The sequence below is a fragment of the Cydia splendana genome, chromosome 9 (assembly GCF_910591565.1).
Source record: "Cydia splendana chromosome 9, ilCydSple1.2, whole genome shotgun sequence".
NCBI classification, from domain to species: Eukaryota; Metazoa; Arthropoda; class Insecta; order Lepidoptera; family Tortricidae; genus Cydia; species Cydia splendana.
Window position 1 is genome coordinate 19425586 of NC_085968.1, and position 16138 is coordinate 19441723.

The 16138-nt window shown below is 38.2% G+C and overlaps 1 protein-coding gene across 1 annotated transcript; it reads left to right on the forward strand.

The window, feature by feature from the left end:
* Nucleotides 1-3094: 3094 nt before the first annotated feature.
* Nucleotides 3095-15708, forward strand: LOC134793842 (uncharacterized). Its single transcript, XM_063765561.1, has 6 exons — nt 3095-3268; nt 9223-9428; nt 12550-12685; nt 13175-13308; nt 14265-14466; nt 15574-15708. Exons 1-6 carry the CDS (start codon nt 3232-3234, stop codon nt 15663-15665), a joined length of 807 nt encoding a protein of 268 aa, XP_063621631.1. The 5' UTR covers nt 3095-3231; the 3' UTR covers nt 15666-15708.
* The last annotated feature ends 430 nt before the right edge of the window (nt 15709-16138 follow it).

A 16138-nucleotide genomic window follows, 5' to 3' on the forward strand; every position in this document is an offset into this window, starting at 1 on the left:
TGGCGGTCGAGATCTCGAAACACCCTACCTCGATTCAGATTTTTCGTGCGAGATCTCGAATCGCCAATCTTGGTGCGAGATTGCATTCCCTAATCAGAATCCAGAAACTTTCAGTATGGCAGTAGTAGACCCTCAACACAAGCGTTATTGAGCTTACTAGTGAGGATCTATGTCGAATTGTGTAGGATTGTCCCATAATATACAACATTTTGTTTCAATATAATTATTTGCATTTTTTTTTCATGCAAATCGCATTGTATTCCCAAATTGTAGTCTTTACAACTGAACGGCCGAAATTGATTTTATATTCAACATTGGGTATTGAGGCATATTTGAGGCATGATTTCATCATCATCATCAGCCTACTCTCGTCCACTGCTGGACATAGGCCTCTCCTATTGCACGCCATTGAGCACGATTTGCGGCAACTCTGATCCAGCTCTTGCCAGCCGCCTTGCGAAGGTCATCGCTCCATCTAGTCTGAGGGCGTCCTACGCTACGTTTGCCGATGCGCGGTCTCCACTCCAGAACTCGCCTACCCCAACGGTTATCGGTACTACGGCTAATATGACCGGCCCACTGCCACTTCAGCTTGCTAATCCGGTGGGCTATGTCGACGACTTTAGTTCTCTGACGGATGACTTCATTTCGAATACGATCCCTCAGAGAGACTCCGAGCATAGCCCTTTCCATAGCTCGCTGAGCGACTTTGAATTTATGGACCAGTCCTACCGTGAGTGTCCACGTTTCGGCTCCGTATGTCATCACGGGTAGGACGCACTGATTGAAGACTTTTGTCTTCAGACTTTGTGGGATTGATGACGTGAAGACTCGACGCAGCTTCCCATATGCTGCCCAGCCCAGCTGTATCCTTCTATTCGACTCTTTCTCGAAGTTGTTCCTTCCTAACTGCAGTATTTGCCCGAGGTAGACGTATTCCTGAACAACCTCGAGAACAGCCCCTTGTACTGCAATAGGTCCCGGAGCAACACGTTCGTTGAACATAACTTTCGTTTTGTCCAAATTCATCCGGAGACCTATGCGTTGAGAAGAATCAGCTAGACCGGTCAGCATATGCTCTAAATCCTGCAACGTCTCAGCCATGATGACGATGTCGTCCGCAAATCGCAAGTGTGAGATGTATTCGCCATTAATGTTAATACCATGTTCCTTCCAGTCGATTTATTCATGATTCATGAGGCATGATTTATTCCGCCATATTACGGCCGCTGCCTGGCTTCAATGGCATTATGTTGACAGCTTATGAGGTCCTTTATTTAAGGTGAGTTATATGTATACATAACCTAAAGGCGCCACTTGCACCATCCCAATAACCCGGAGTTAACCGGTTAAACCGTTAACCCTGCAGTGTCAAATTGTACTGGAAACCATGGTAACTCCAGGTTTAACCGGTTAACCCTGGGTTAGTGGAATGGTTTAAGTGGCGCTTACTATAGTAAGGAGAATTAGGCGGTTAAGTGTGTAGAAATTACTAAAATATTGAAAAAAAAAAAACGAGGAAATTTCAGAAAAAAATTACAGAAATAATTTTCAATTTAGGAAATGGAACATTTCGATCCCTAATACAAAAATACAAGTAGATCCTGAAATTATTACATGTGAAACATCGCAATTTTTGGAAACTTTCCGACTGCACATCGGTAGTCTAGTTATTAGTTAGTGTTTTGGGAAGTGACGCGATCGGGCGTGTGAATTTTACGGGGCAGCACAGATCAAGAGTCATCCACAAAGAGGTTTAACAGTTTCGTAGTGTCATTCAATGTTATATTTTTGCTTCTTTATGAGTAAGGAATATCTTGTATGCTAAACGTTTATCGTTTCAGACATATTTTTTCACTATATAGGCATCGGGATAACTTTATTCGCACAGCCTACTTAATACCATGTGTAATCCTCCCCTTGTTCAATTCCCATTTGAATTCTGCCAAACTGCAAAATGCCCGGATACCGGCAATAAACGCATGAAAATCTGCGAAAGTTCCGCTCAATACTACCTATTTATTTTAATCTGCGATACCCATTCCCCGCGTGAATCTCTTAGAGGCGATCATAATTATCATAAATAGCTTCGGTGACATAAATAGCTCGAAGGGAGCAGCCTGGATTTATGCATCTTTGATTTACTAGAAGGTGAGGGCTGTCATTTCGGTGCTTGAATATAAACATGGCACGTGAGTGTTGTGTTATTAAAATGATTATTTAATTTTGGACTTGAAATTGACGAATTATAATTTGCAGTGACCTTTCGAACGTGCATGTTCGGCGCATCAGTGTAGAGTAGGTAGGTATATTATACACCATAACACCAAACAGCGATTGGCTCTGAAATTTTATTGAGTCTCTTACTGATAATAACTAATCACTATTATACGCTTAAAGTTCACATTTTGGTACCTACCAAGAAACTGGATTGCAAATCTAAAATAATTACAAGGTGCAAAGATATTCAAACTTCTCTTAACACTTCCACTCGTTACTTGATACTGATACTCTTAATTAAACCATTCGGGTTAACTGGGCAACGTTGCAAACTGCACACCGCAAAGTTAACCGAGAAAATGAACTCCTCAGTCAATGTCACAATGAAATCACTTCACGCGGTCTGCGCTCAGTGCGCTCCTTGTCTGCTCAGTGTTTAGTGCCATTGATTTTGTAAGTTTTTTATTTTAATAATAATAAGTTTTTGATGCAACAATAAGAATAAAAAAACTAGCCATAGGTAAAAGCTCCTTACTGCTGGTTCTAAACAATAACCGTCGCCCATGTATACGTGCAAAACCTGAGGGGTTGCAAGTGCGTTGCCGGCATTTAATAATATGGCAAACGGTTTTGGTGTCAGCATAATGCTAAAAATGTTTCTCCACTTAGATAATACTTCAGCCAGTACCTGACTCCCTTCGCAACTTCACATTCATTACATTAAGCAGCGTTTTAACTTAATTTTATAATAAATGAAGAAGACATATGCCCCTAAATGTAACAACGAGTAATTAACAAGGCTATGAAACCTTAACCGGAGGGCCGAGGCGGGCATCAACTGAAAAGCAAACACCTCAGTACCGAGTCAGTCTCCACTGCGAATGGACGTCTGTCAGACTATTTTCCTATAAAATTACGTGACGAAAATATCGACGAATGTTCTTGTGATGACAGTGACAGTGTTTTCACTTAAGTGTGATGTGATGAGACGTTTTCTAAGGCTTCGTGAGGATGTTCATCGTAGCCGTTCTCAGCTTACTTATACAAGGTACCTAAATATTTAATCAACGTTTTAAAGAAAACACATGTTGTTTTGGTTAATTTATAAATTTGTTGTTAAATGGAAGTAAGATTTTTAAAATATAAATCTTGTGATTAAAAAGTGATGGTCCTTAAAATGACAGTTCCTTCAACTCACTTTTGGTTGGGCTTAATTAATGAAATAATGGAAGAATTATATTCTTACCATATTTTTATTACTTAAATATTACTTTTCTAAATAAATGATTGTACTAAATTTCCTAAAAATATCTAGAAACATTTTGCAAGTCAGCTACTCCTGTAAAAATGAACTGGCATAGGGACCATCATGCGACGCGAGACTACAGTCATGGAAAAAGTGCCAGAAATATATTCACCACCTTGTTGCCTATATAATATTAAGATAGTGTATGTATACATACTTTTGTCACTCTGTCCGTATCGATATTTTTAGACGTGACTGTATTAACAAGTAGTTAGTCCCACGTTGGGCGCCAAAGTAAACTGAAAGCAATACTATTTTTTATAGATAATTTTACGTGAAGTATGGCGAGATCATAAATTATCGCTGGCAAGTCGGTGCTAACTTATGGTGATCGCAATATATCTGCATTTCATTAAGGCACACCTTCTAATAATAATAAAATTAACGGTTATAACTTGTTAACGGTTTTGTTTCCGTTTCGTAATATCGTTTACACCGTTAACTGACAACATATTTACCTTATTGCAAAGAGATAAGGTCCACCAATGTTAAGTAAAGAGGTGTTTATTCGGTGTAGATGTTTCCGGTGGCTTTATCGACAATAACGAAGTTAATGGGTCTATGCAAAGGCGTCCCGAGTGAACCTGCGTCAGTCTGCACGTTGTGCTAATTTCCGAGCCTAATAAACACCTTTGTAAGTTTTAAGCAAGGGAGCTTACGCTTGTAAAATGGAGAAGATGTTTTTGAAAATTATTTAAGGTATTTATGCAAGTTTAACGTCTAGTTACCCACATATCAAATATTGCCAAGACAAATGCAATTCTGATGTGTCAATAAAAAGATTCAACATTAAATAATAGAATGTATGACCATTTTATAGGCCTCCTTGTATCAAGTAAGTACATAGTTTAAATGGAGAAAATATTATCTTATTACGTTATTTATTCATAACCTCACTTAATAAAATTATTTGAGATTTTCACTAGTAAAAGGCAGAACCACGAACTAGGATGATGTTCTGAATATTTATATCATGAAAATGTTAAATGTGAGTCTCAAATCAACGCGTAAATAAGGCTTTATTCTGATAGGTCACGAACTAGAAAGCGCGTTGGTGAATATTAAACTGGCAATCAAGGTTTGTTGTTTTAGCGTCAATGTTAAGTGAAATATTCAGCGCTTTCATTACGCAAGACTTGGCTTGTTTATATTTTCAGGAGGTTGATTTTGATTTGATGAATTGTCAAGGTTTTGATTTTGTTTTGACACGACCTCGGCGATCGCTCAGTGATTGGTGTGTGTGTGGTGTGCGAAATGCCGCTTGTATAATGGGCTGTGCTCTGAGGAATTATTTGACATGATGCCAACGGCCGCTTTCTATCACAGCACCGCTCGCCGCCGGCAGGGTGTTCATCCTCACACCCTAGAACCTAAATGGTCGCGTCCTGTGCGATTTAAGAGGAATTTCCTCCCGCGGACGCTCCGGTTGTGGAATGAGCTCCCTTCCGAGGTTTTCCCGAGGGTCTACAGTATGGGGTTCTTCAAAAAAGGAGTGTACAGGTTTTTAGAAGGTCGGCAACGCGCATGTAACACCTCTAGAGTTGCAGGCGTTCATAGGCTACGGTGACTGCTTACCATCAGGCGGGCTTGTTTGCCACCGTTGTGGTATTAAAAAAAATGCAATAAAAGTGTATTAAGGCATTACGTTCACATTTATTGATGCACGTGAGGTGTCTCAATGCATGAGACTCAATGTCGTGTCAAAACAAGGCCACAATCTTCACAAATTGCTAGACCGGAATCGGCTTCCAGTGCCGATTTCTTGATAAAGCTGGGCTTGAATCTTCAACATTTACTTGATTGTTTACAATTCAATATAATTAAAAATACGAAATGGGTATAGTTTTTTTATTCTGCTGTTACTGACAAAACTTGTTTACCAGACTATAGTTTCGAAAGTAATTATGCGGTATTTTCAAATAAGCATCCTGGTATTACAGCGGTAATGAGGTTAAGGGCCGGTACAGACGCAACCCGACTGCAACTTGTATGGAAACTGCACGCCGACGTTGCAGTTGGCGTGCAGTACGCATGCAAATTGTCTGGTTGCAGTCCGTATGTATCGGCCCTAACAGAATGGTCCTATTCAGATTACAAAAGGTGATCATTATTTTTATTATTTATTAAGATATAAGAGGCAAACGAGCAGGCGTGTCGCCTGGTGGTAAACAATTATCGTCGCCCATGGACACCGACAACACAAGAGGGGTTGAGTGTGTCTTTGGAGAGTTTCAAAGTCCTTTAGAAAGTGCAATAGTTTTCAAGCAGTTTCCCCTGAAAATCCAGTCTTGCACAGTAATGAAATATTAAATAAACCTACATCGGAAGCCGTCCAATGGAATTCCCACTCCAATATTTTAATCCAGCTGTTGTCGTAGAATGAAAATAGGAAATCTGCGCTAGATGTCTGGGGACCGCGGTTGTAGAGCGAGCGATATTTTATAACTTGCACTGCGGAACGTGAAAAGCACCGGATTTCGCTAGAAAACTCATGTGCAATTGCTGGTGCAGCATATGTACTATGTAGCGTATAAACTTTGACAATTTCAAGTAACAGATATTATTAGAATCATAACAAGTGTACTATGATATTTTTTTGCTAACCCTGATGGTACTCTTTTAGGTAAAACGATGCCTTAACATTCTTATTATTTATGTTATAGTTACTTATACTTATTCATTTATTTATGACTATATAAAAACGTCCAAATGTATTAAAATTATACCTTGTCCCATACAGTAAAGTTCTTTTAAATTTATTTTTGCTTGGCTTAATTTAAAACAAGAGTTATCTATAGGAATATGTTTAAGATAATTTTTAATACTTAAATGCTACATCTCCGAATAAATAAATGTGCCTAGCTTCCACAAATATCTACAAACAATAAAAAAATGAACTGTCATAGAGACCATCATTCGATGCGAGAAGTTTTAAATAAACTAGTAGTTAGTCCCTGGTTTAAGCTGCTAATGAAAGAAGGACCCAGATATGGCTACTACCCTGAGCCTACAAAGAGCTATCTAATAGTCAAAGAAGGCCTTACAGATATTGCCAAACAAAAATTCGATAAATTGGGAATCAAAATTGTAAAAGCACATCGATTTTTAGGAAGTTTTATTGGAGACATAAGCGATAAAACCGACTATATACGACAAAAAACAAAAAATTGGATTGATTGCATCCTTAGAATAACAAAAGCTTGTGAAAAATATCCTCAAGCTGTACATACCGCATTTACTAAATCACTACAATGCGAGTGGCAATACCTACAAAGAGTGACTACTGGAACAGACGAAGACTACAATAACCTAAAGAACGCAATCAAGACTCATTTAACACCCTCCATACTAGGCAGAGAAATAACATCTATAGAACATGAACTCTTTGCTCTTCCAGCGAGGCTCGGAGGCCTTGCAATTAATGATCCCACAAAGCAAGCTAAAACCTCACATGCAATATCATTAAATGCCAACAAAATACTAATAGATGCAATTCGAACCGGCGATGAAATTAACATAGAAGACCATCAAAAACATGTATATGAAACTTTAAAAGAAGAAAGAAAAAAACGAGAAAATAATGAACAACACGAATTAGAATCAATCATGGATAAGCTAACAATAAAAACAAAGAATTGCATCCAAAGGGTAATTAACAAAAAATCATCACAGTGGCTAACAGTACTACCGACCAAAGCTGATGATACCGACCTAACAGCAACGCAGTTTCGTGACGGCCTTGCGATCAGATACGGGCATGAACCTTCTAGCCTGCCACTAACCTGCGATGGCTGTGGTGAAAATAACTTCAACCTAAACCATGCACTTAATTGCAAGAAGGGAGGGCTCATAAAAAGAGGCCACGACCAACACAGAGACGATATCAAAAGTTGGGCTGAACCAGCATGGGGTTCGGCTACTACTGAGCCAATAATGCGTGCCGCAACCTTAGATCAACCAGGGCTAATAAGCGACTTACTACTGGAAAGTGTATGGGAGCCAGCGAGGAAGGCGTTCTTTGACGTTCGCATTGTAAATGCCGACGCCGCCTCGTATGGTCTACTCACATGGCCCACGATTGCCCAAATACACGCTCGCGAAAAACATCGCAAATACGACCTGGCTGCAGAAGATCTCAGAGCCTCATTCACTCCTCTTGTGGTCTCCTGTGATGGCGCTGTTGGAACGGAATATGAATCCTTCATAAAAAGAACATCCCTTAAGCTCCATGAAAAATGGTCGAAACCATACTCACAAATAATCAACTGGATCAAAGTCAAAATACAAATATCAATCATCAGAGCTGTCTCTCTAAGAATTAGAGGAACGAGAAGAAGGATAGAAAGATTTGGATCTGAAGACGGCTGTGGAATACCCATCCTTGAAGATTAGATTTCTCTTCTTGCTACCACACAACTGTATTGAAATAAGCTTAAAATTGTATTATTTAACGTAATAAATGTGTTATCAATAACAATGTCAAGGGAACGTTCGGAAATTGATTAATAAAATAGTCAGTAGTTAGTCCCACGTTGGGCGCCAAAATTAATTCCTTACTGCATGTAATAAAATATACTTTTTATTTAAATTTGAATTTTAATAGCTGTCAATAGAGTTGAATATCACATCCATCCGCCATATATGGCTCTGTATGCGGTAAGGGGCTAAAAGAAATACAATTTTTTGTGCAGATAATTCTACATGAAGTATTTTACGTATAACATAATTTTATTAAATTATTTATAAAAAGGTTGATGTAGAAATGTTTCTTGAATAAAATATCTTAGGCACGAGAATTAAAGTAATTGGAAACTCGACGCAAAAAGCTTTTGAGAAAATTCCATTAGCGCGCTTAGTGTAAAATATATGTAAAATTTCATAGTCCTATTCTATTATTTATATATCTGCTTCTTTGTTTGTTACCCAGCATGGGTATGGGCAATTATCAATGTAACCTATCACAATTAGGAACTAACTAATACCTACCTCATAACTACTGCTTAGGCGAGTAGCGTGATACTGGAATACAACTAACTGCTTTAAACAATCTTGTTCGTCGTCAACTTTAGGGGAACTTAACAAATTAAGCTAAAGTTAGCTAAGGTTTAAGCAAGGTTTCCCCTGTATTAGGTACTTGTCTTAAATAATTGTACAGTCCAGTTTGTAGACACTCTGGGGAAATAAACGTAGATAGAGTAGATTAAATTTGCACACAGTGCTCCGTCAAGGAGATGAATTTGTTTTTAATTACGGACGCTTAAAACTTAATATTATTAATTCTTTCATGGAGAATTTCAGTTTTAGGAATATTTTATTGAAGAAAAATTTCAATATTTTACGACTAGATTTTTGAGTAAGAAAACCATTGCAAGGAAACCTGCGTACATTATATATGAAGAAACGCGAAGGCACATGACACGTATTGTCTCCAAAACCGACTTTTGGACAGCTTGCAGCGTGGAGACTAACTTCATTATACACTATACTTTATTATACATTATGCTTATTCCCGTAATTTCGTTCACGTCGAATTAATTAAACTGTTAGTTTTTGAAAGCATTTTCAAAGTACAAATCTATTGTATTGAGACTATTTTGCCTTAATAAAATAGTAAAAGGATGCCTTCTGTACACGTTTGTGCCCCTTCATTTCCTTAGTCTGTCTGTAAGTGCCTATAAAGAAAACCTTTGTTGCAGAATCGTTACCGCTCCGTATGGTGCGCGTGTCGGTGCCGGCGTACCGCGTGCGCGGGCAGCCAGCGCAGCTGGAGTGTGACTACGACCTGGGCGACGACGCGCTCTACTCTGTCAAGTGGTACCGCGACAACGAGGAGTTCTACCGATACATGCCCAAGTTTGACCCGCCGAAGCACGCCTATAAGATAGAGGGGATCAAAGTAGATGTTAGTGTTAATTTTTTATTTAAATCGTACGTGAATTTTTAATCTAGTGGCAATAAATAAAGAGCTGTTTTGTTTAGTGACTTAAGCAATAATCAAACAAACTTGGTTTCTATCGGAAATTAAAGTCCTGCCGAAACGAAATGCTAGCCTGTGTGGTCAAAGACTCGTTGATGTCTTTTGTTCTGTCTTTTGGCCGTGGCAATATGACAGGTGGTAGGTCAAGTTCATTATAATGTTCAAAACTGACTTATAGCTTTATAATCGTGGACTCCGTAAAGAAAGAAAAGTATGCGGTTATAGTTCAGTCTAAAAAGTTTTTATTCGAAAATCAAACTTCAAAAAATAAAGTAGAAAAATAAAATGAAATTATCCATAACAATTATACTGTACCAAGTGCAGAGATTTCTGGTACTTTCATTCATTCAGAGGCAAATATTGAATTGATAAAGCACTACACAGCACATCATCCAATTACTCCACTATGAAACTCACTCTTAACCTAATTAGGTGTATCTGAAAAGCCTTAGCAATATCAAGACTATCAAGAGTTATCTCAAAAGGTTACAGCAAAAACATAATTCTCTAATGGGTATTGTCCCTGTGAGCGTCGCTTCGCAAATATTGTTCGAAAGAAAAATAAGCGGATGCCCAGACAATAGATCGGGACCGACTATTCAAGCACTGTCATTCTCGTCACTGCTCAATTATTCTTTGATTCTGAATAAGATTATTTTTCTAAAAGGATTTCTATACAGAATTCCTAGAGGGGCAATCCCGTTGTTTTATTATTTCGATTAATTTGGTCTTGTACCTTATTATCGAATAGGTATACCTGAGTACTTATTGGGTATTTATTTCGATATGGACTATTTTTATATCGAAATTAAATATCGTGGGGTGTATTTTGTTAAATATTATGTTTAAAATGAACTTGTACACATCTGCTTGTACATAAAAAACAGTATATTGTAAAATACAATAATACTACTTCACAATATAACGATTGAGGCATAAAGACACCTAAGTAATAATTAAAGGTATGATTAAATGGTTACATTTTTAGCGACATCAATTTGTTTCTTATAACAATAAACGATACATATTCCTACAAAGAATCATCTCTAATTGCTGGGAAAGTCAAGTTGCCAACTTCTCGGATATGCGCCGCTATCACTTGAGTCTGCCGCTAAGTCAGCTCATCTCTGTATCCTTTCCCCAAAGAAATGAAAGATGCGACGAAAAGTCACGTCATCCTTACCTAAAATAATAATCGAACGAGCGAGCGAAGCGAAGTTCTTACATTCGACTTGGGACACGCGGCCGGCTAGCGGCGCGTCCCAGCATTTCAATGTTTTTAAGTTGAACTGTCAGAGGATAGTTTGATACTCAAGAACTTAAGTAAATTTGTCCTAATTTAAATGAAATAGGACAAACGTGTAGTCGAGGGCATTATATTTTAGTCATTAAATTATGAGCAAGCTCGATCAAGGGATTATTGAGATTGAAGAGCTTAGAAGGGCAAAAAGTTGTTTGTGAAAGGTCTTGCTATTCTGGTCATTTTATTTGCAAAAACATGGTCGAGTTTAGTATCAAATGAAAGTGCTCGGTTTACACTTTTATGATATCGTTTTTAAATTTACCATTTTGAAATAATTAGCAAGATGAACATAAAATAAAATAAACATAATATAGGTATTTGACATTTGACAGGAAATATTTCGGCTTAGCACAGATACAGTTTATTTTAATTTCTATGGTGGCTTAAATCCAGGGGAGGGACAGTCGTATATAAAGCCCTTTATTCGAAAAAAAAATAGCGCCATCTATATTACTTAACGCTATACTTTTTTTAAATATGGATTCACTTTATTTCGTCAATACGCCTTAAAAGTCTTGTATCCAGGGCATGAAACAAACAAAAAAACATCTGATAGAACAGATTATTTATGGTCAAGCAAATCTTATCAGTAGAAAAAAAGCACAAAATTCAAATTTTCTATGAGACGCTATCCCTTCGCGCCTACATTTTTCAAAATTGCCGCCTTTTTCTACTGACAAGATCTGCTTGACCAAATATATCCATCGTTGCCATGGAGGCGATTGTCACAAAAAACAACAGATACTTAAATAAAAATACTTACGGTTTTACAATGTTAAATGAAACAAAGTTTTCATACGCCATCATAGTCGCTGAGAACTTTATTACCAGAAAATTCAGAAAAAATCATGGCGGTTACAACCTGCTGCGTGTAATTTTGTTTCGTGGTTAATTGTGTGTTATTCCAGCCGTGTATTATAGGTTTTTACATCAACAGCCAAGTTAAAAGTACCTAATCTGTTTTCGCGTATTAATAAATACCCTGAAGCCTTTTTTCAAAGTCTATGTTTTTTACGTTCGCAACATACTTAGACGGTATTTATGCACCTCCCCCCCTCCCTGATATTGATGTTGATATTTCTGGTTAAGAATTACAGATGGCGCTTCAAAATGGATGCAAAAAAGTTCCACGAGAGGGCTCTCTTTGTCCTATATATTAATTATATTACACATACTACTCTTTGCTTAAATCTATCAATTAAGGGCTCCACAGACCTTGCAATAAATCCACGTGATTTTTGATCCATTGCCGCCTATAGTGCAACATAAAATAGTAGAAATTAAATAAAATGGAACTCAAAAATGTCCATAATAAATTGTTGCCATGTGTAAGCATTTTACGTCAAAAATGTGACAGTCACGTAGAAAGTGGCGCCCTCATTTATTTTCTACTATTTTATGTCGCACTATACGAGTGCCTAATTGTAAGTAGGCTCAGAGTAAATAACTAATAAGTAGATGCAACAATGAACAAAGTCAATGGCTCTATATAATTTTTGGATAACCGCGAGTTCTCAGTTCGGGGTGAACTACTAGTATTTAAGTTTTGATTGTAGTTGTCTATAAATTGTGTCCCTTGGCTAAATCCTCTCGGCATAATCAGAAAGGACATACTTATTCGCATTTTAACCGACGAAAAACGGAGGAGGTTCACAAGTCGTCGCGTTTTGTGATGAAATTTTGCAGCTCGCTGTACATGAATGTACCTTGTTCTATGAGGGCTCATTATTCTTGTTTCCGTAGGTAGCTAAGTCAGATGACCGCAAAGTGATCCTGCACCAAGTGATGCTGAAGACGTCGGGGCTGTACCGGTGCGAGGTGTCTGCAGAAGCACCAAGCTTCTCCTCTGTGGCTGGAGAAGGAAAACTAGAAGTTATTTGTACGTTTTCTGATAAGTTATTATAGTTAAACCTTAGAGCATTTAATAAACCGGAGTCGCCTTTAATAGCTTACCCCTCTGCAGAAAACCTTGCACAGTTGTGCAAACTTTTGTATGGCCCGACGTTTATCTGACATGGCTATGGCATTTGTACGTTACGTACAAATCATGTACAAATAGCTATACATTTTACGTGCCCCTCCCCCGCAAAAATCGGCAGACTGTTTTGTATAGTAAATGACAGCCAAAGTGTCTCCAGTTACTAAATGCTCTAAGAGTTAAACACTTATAAATACGTTTCTTTTAAATTTGGCGCCGATGTTCGCTAGTACCTACCATAAACAAAACTGCAAGTTCATATTACTCGTAAACATAAGAAAAAAAAACGATGGGCCTTTTCTTAGGCGTAGGTATCTTAGTCAATCTTACCCAATATACCTACTTATGCAAGTGTATTTGTTTTTTAATCAAGATTTTTTTTCCTTGTAGATCTACCAAGGGAGGGTCCCAGAATAACTGGAAATGAACAGGAGAACAGAAAAGGGGATTCATTATTCCTAAATTGCACGTCGGGGAGGTCATACCCAGCAGCCGTGCTCAGTTGGGACATTGACGGGGAAAAGGTAAACCTAATCATATTTTTGTACCGATAACACATTTTTTACGTCACTGTCCCCATATGTTATCTGTGAAAATATTATGTGAGACAACAACCAACGTAACTTCTAAATAATTGGTACATAATCAACTATTTGACATTTACTGTCCCTGAAGTCAAAGACATATGTAACTTCGTATAAGACGAATAAAGTCTAAGGAAAAAACGTGCCTCGGAATTCAAGTAAAAGTCATTCTCGAATAGATGCCGCACACACCTTTAGCCTATCCTCGGCTAGATGGCGTGACGACACCGTTTCATATTTAACAATTTTAACACATAGATATCAGTGAATGAACATGGATCAAAATGATATAAAAATAATAAAATCATTTATCCATATATATACATTTTTTGATAACTTTATACGTTTTCATTTTGAGTTTTAGTCGTGTGTCGATGGATGGCAGTAAATTTACAGTGACTACAAAATTTACAATGACAGGACCCCTCTATACTATCTATTCTTTTTGCTGAAGTTAAAGATCAAGTTTAGTATCCATCCGGATCGAAAAACCGAAGCATTATTTGTTGATGCCATTATCCAGCCAAATAGAATCTCCGAAACAAAGAGCTGATACGTTTTAAAGTCGTCAGCTAGAATAAGTATTTAAGATACCACCACACAACATACCACTAAACCACCTTCATGTTCATTTTTCCCTGAAATTGGAAAGCTTTGATGTGAATTTTGGTCCATTTAAGATCTTGCTAAATGTACCAAAAACTCAAGTTATTTTTAAAATTTGTTTCGGTGTACAAATATACTTGGTCAAGCAGATCTTGTCAGTAGAAAAAGGCGGCAAATTTGAAAAATGTAGGCGCGAAGGGTAATCGCCCCATAGAAAATTTGAATTTCGCGCCTTTTTTTACTGACAAGATTTGCTTGACCGTCTATAGTTACTTAACTTTCTTGTCAAGGTAACAGACCCGGAGCTCCTAGTGGAGTATCCCCCGACGCTGCACGCGCACGGGCTGATGTCGTCAGCGCTGGGGCTGTGGGTGCCGGTGGGGAGGACTATGCAGGTGCGGTGCACGGCGCGGGTCGCGCCCGCCTGGAGAGAAGGCAGCGAGGCTGTTGTTGGAAGCCAGCTGGCGGATAGCAAGGAGGCTATGTTGCTTGGTGAGAATTTATAAATTGTCCATAAGTTATACTAGGTTATACTAGGTCGATACCCCTTGAGCCTGAGCCCGTACCGTACACGGATCTAGAGTGCATCTAAGCTAACTATGCACCGACTTAGAACAAAGTGAGGTTGTATCATTATAAACGTCATATTTTCATTGACATTCATGATGACATTGCCACACTTTGTCATTGAAAATGCCACGGAGAGTTAGCTTGGCCCAAATCAAACATGCTTGAAATTGAACTTGAAAGCGATAAAACCTTTCCAAACTTTTTATTTGCCAGATTATTTGACTTTCACGGTATCAGCTGTTTTCAACATGATTTAATTCCTGCCTTGAAAGAAATTTCGAGCGTTCTAAAAGTCTTCGATAATTTAACTATAAATTAAACCTAAGTACCTAAGATTCGACATAGATTACGTTAAAGTCTTTAAGTGCCTTGTTCGGCACTTTGCGAGAAAGTAATTTCGCTCCGGACGACTAACGCGGGTTGACGGAAATGGAGCTCAGCTGCGACAACTTCGAAAACCTAAGGGCCTACCGCGAACTACTTTGCCTCCCTGTTACACTTACGTACGAATTTACAAGTGCGACAGAGAGGCAACACGTCAAACGTGGTTCGCGGTAGGCCCTCTGTATCGACGCGATTACGGCCTGTTGTCCTTAAGCCACTGCATAAAAACAATATTTTAAAGTACTTACCTAGCTTTAACTACCTATATATTAGTATCACGGCTTATTGGTGCCTGCCACTCGGAAGCCAATTTTGATGGCATATAGGTATGGCCGATTTGTATACTCTGCTTTGCATAATCACTTCAATTGCGATGATAATATTTAAAGTTATTTTAGCGTATTTATTCAAGAAATGAGTACTCGGGCGCGTGTACGGCCGCATGGCCTGGATCAGCAGAGGCAGTTTGTATGGCAGGTCGTGGACTTTATTGCCAAGTCAATGACGGTCGCTATAGATGATTTTACTTTATGCACTAGAGCATAAGTAGCATCTTTTCGCCGCTTACACTCGACTTAAACGCCAACTTTACGAGCATGAGAAGTGAAAAAAGGGTTTCATATTCACACAGATGTATTGTTTCAGTGAAGAGCTCAAGCGACGTGTCATCACCGAGCGTAATCCTGTTAACACTAGCCCTGGGCCTGCTCATCGTGCCCACGCAATCCGGCACGTGATAAATTATCTCCGGTCTTATATTAACAAACGTTTAAGTGTAACACTCCGAATTATTTACCCAGAATAGACCGTAAACTTGATGAATGAAATCAATGTTACCTGCATTCGTTTTCCACAGGCATATTAATTGGTGGAACTCTTTTTACCTTGTAGACGACCTTTCAGAATCTGCTGCTTTAAGTCTGTAATAAGTCCTTTAATTTGAGACTGTAAGTTAAACATACTGTTTGGATATAAAATGTCATACAAACAGTTTTTATTTCTCCCTTTCAATTCAAAGTTAATACTTATTTTTCACGAATGGGTGTTGTATATCAAATTAAATTTAATTTAATTCATAGTTTTATCATTCACGGAGTATAGTTACTTGAATGGTGTATTGGATAAAGAAAGTTTCTTACACAGCTTACCGTATATCTATTATAACTTAGTTACGCTCTATTAGAACCAATTTGCCCTAGTTTTGCTGTGA

Bases quoted from the DNA above. Each gene is read 5' to 3' on its own strand.
- LOC134793842 (XM_063765561.1), top strand. From the start codon at position 3,232: ATGTTCATCGTAGCCGTTCTCAGCTTACTTATACAAG. The intron at 3,269-9,222 runs GTACCTAAATAT...CCTTTGTTGCAG, and splicing joins TCTCAGCTTACTTATACAAG to AATCGTTACCGCTCCGTATG. The intron at 14,467-15,573 runs GTGAGAATTTAT...GTATTGTTTCAG, and splicing joins CAAGGAGGCTATGTTGCTTG to TGAAGAGCTCAAGCGACGTG.